At 61.4% G+C, this 1,471-nt stretch overlaps 1 protein-coding gene across 1 annotated transcript in view; it reads right to left on the reverse strand.

Annotated features, from left to right (window-relative positions):
- The window catches only part of BTK (Bruton tyrosine kinase), a 9,987-nt gene that overhangs the window by 6,775 nt on the left and 1,741 nt on the right, over positions 1-1,471 (reverse strand). The window contains exons 2-4 of the mRNA XM_017737614.1: positions 1,049-1,230; positions 782-880; positions 426-536 (exon numbers count right to left, since the gene is read on the reverse strand). Of these exons, the coding sequence (XP_017593103.1) occupies positions 426-536; positions 782-880; positions 1,049-1,189 (351 nt within the window). The 5' untranslated portion in view covers positions 1,190-1,230. The remainder of the gene's footprint in view (positions 1-425; positions 537-781; positions 881-1,048; positions 1,231-1,471) is intronic.

A 1,471-nucleotide genomic window follows, 5' to 3' on the forward strand; every position in this document is an offset into this window, starting at 1 on the left:
AGCCTTGTGGCACTCCGAGCAAGCCCTGCCGGTGTCTGCTGGCCCCGCACGGTGCTCGCGGGAGCGTGACAAAGAGGTTAAAAATAAGCCCCCTCCCCCGAGACTTTCCACTTCCTTCTCTGACTTTCGGTGTGCCGGGGGTGCACTGGGTGCCAGCAGGGCAGGCAGCTGGGCTGGGGGCTGAGTGAGCAGCCAGCACCCCTCCAGCATCAGCCAGGGGACTGAAAGGGGCAGGACAGAGCTCAGAAGCAGGTTTCCATCTTAAACAGAGCTGCCTCGGGGCTCAGAGAGGCTCACCTGGCTGCCCCATGCAGTGTGGACAGCAGCAGAGTGTCCCCAAGCCGCTGAGTGACACCGGGCACTGGGGCAGTGATGCCACGTTTGACCCCAAGCCCCTGTGGGGTCCTCCCCTCAGGACCTGCCACCAGGCAGAGTGGACCAGCAAAGAGGGTGCAGCGAAGACTCACCTGGAAGGGGTAGGGGAACCGTTCGATGATTGAGATCTGCTCCATGTTGTTGTAATCCTCCCCTTTCCTCTGGAAGAGACAGGCAGAGATGGATGCTGGCACCCTGTTGCTCAGCTGCTGGCATCTCTCCTGGAGCAAGCCCAGGGCTTTTGGCATCCTGCTGCTCTGCATAAAGCTGGACCCCTGGTATGGTATGGACAGAGCCCCTCATGCCAAGCACGGCTGTCCCCCACTGCCACCACCCCAGGGACTCTCCCTACTCCCCCAGCGAGGGGACAAGGGCACAGACGCAGGGACCCTGGGACCCTCCTCACCGGGACCTGTCGCTCAGGGGGAGGGTTGTTTTCAGGTGCCACTGTCTCCACACAGGTAATCTTCTCAATGTCCACGGAGCCCTTCTTACTGCCCCGACGCTGCAAGAGACAGTCTTGGTTCAAATGGTCACCAAGGGGAGACCTGGAGAGACTCAAACCAACCCCTGTCCCTGTCCAACCAGCCTTTGGGCTACGTGCTGGCAAGGGACAGACAGCTGGTGACCCCTGGACACCACCACGGCGCAGCCCCTGTGGCTGCAGACTCACCCCCCGCTCAAAGTCATACTCGTAGTAGGACAGTTTGCTCTCCGTCAGCACGACCAGGCGCTTCTTGAAGTTGAGGGGAGATGTTTTCTTCTTCTGCTGCGAGCGCTTCAAGAAGATGCTCTCCAGGATGACACTGGCCATGTCAAACCCCTGGCAGCCTCCACGCTGTGCTCACCTGGTTGCTGTGGGCAAGACAATGCCGACGCAGCGCTTGTTCAGCCCAAAACCTGCTGGACCTCGCTCAGGTGCACTCTCCCCCTTACCCCAAGGGCAGCCAGGGGGTGCTGGGACCCCCACGGCAGGGGGAACCAGAGGTGTGTGCGCAGATCAGCGTGGGTTGTTTGTGATGTGACCTCTCCCGGCCCCTCTCCCACTCCAGGCTGCAGCACAGGCCACCACCCGGATGGCTCCCACACACTGCTC

The sequence above is a fragment of the Corvus brachyrhynchos genome, unplaced genomic scaffold (genome assembly GCF_000691975.1).
Source record: "Corvus brachyrhynchos isolate BGI_N302 unplaced genomic scaffold, ASM69197v1 scaffold346, whole genome shotgun sequence".
Classification (NCBI taxonomy): Eukaryota; Metazoa; Chordata; class Aves; order Passeriformes; family Corvidae; genus Corvus; species Corvus brachyrhynchos.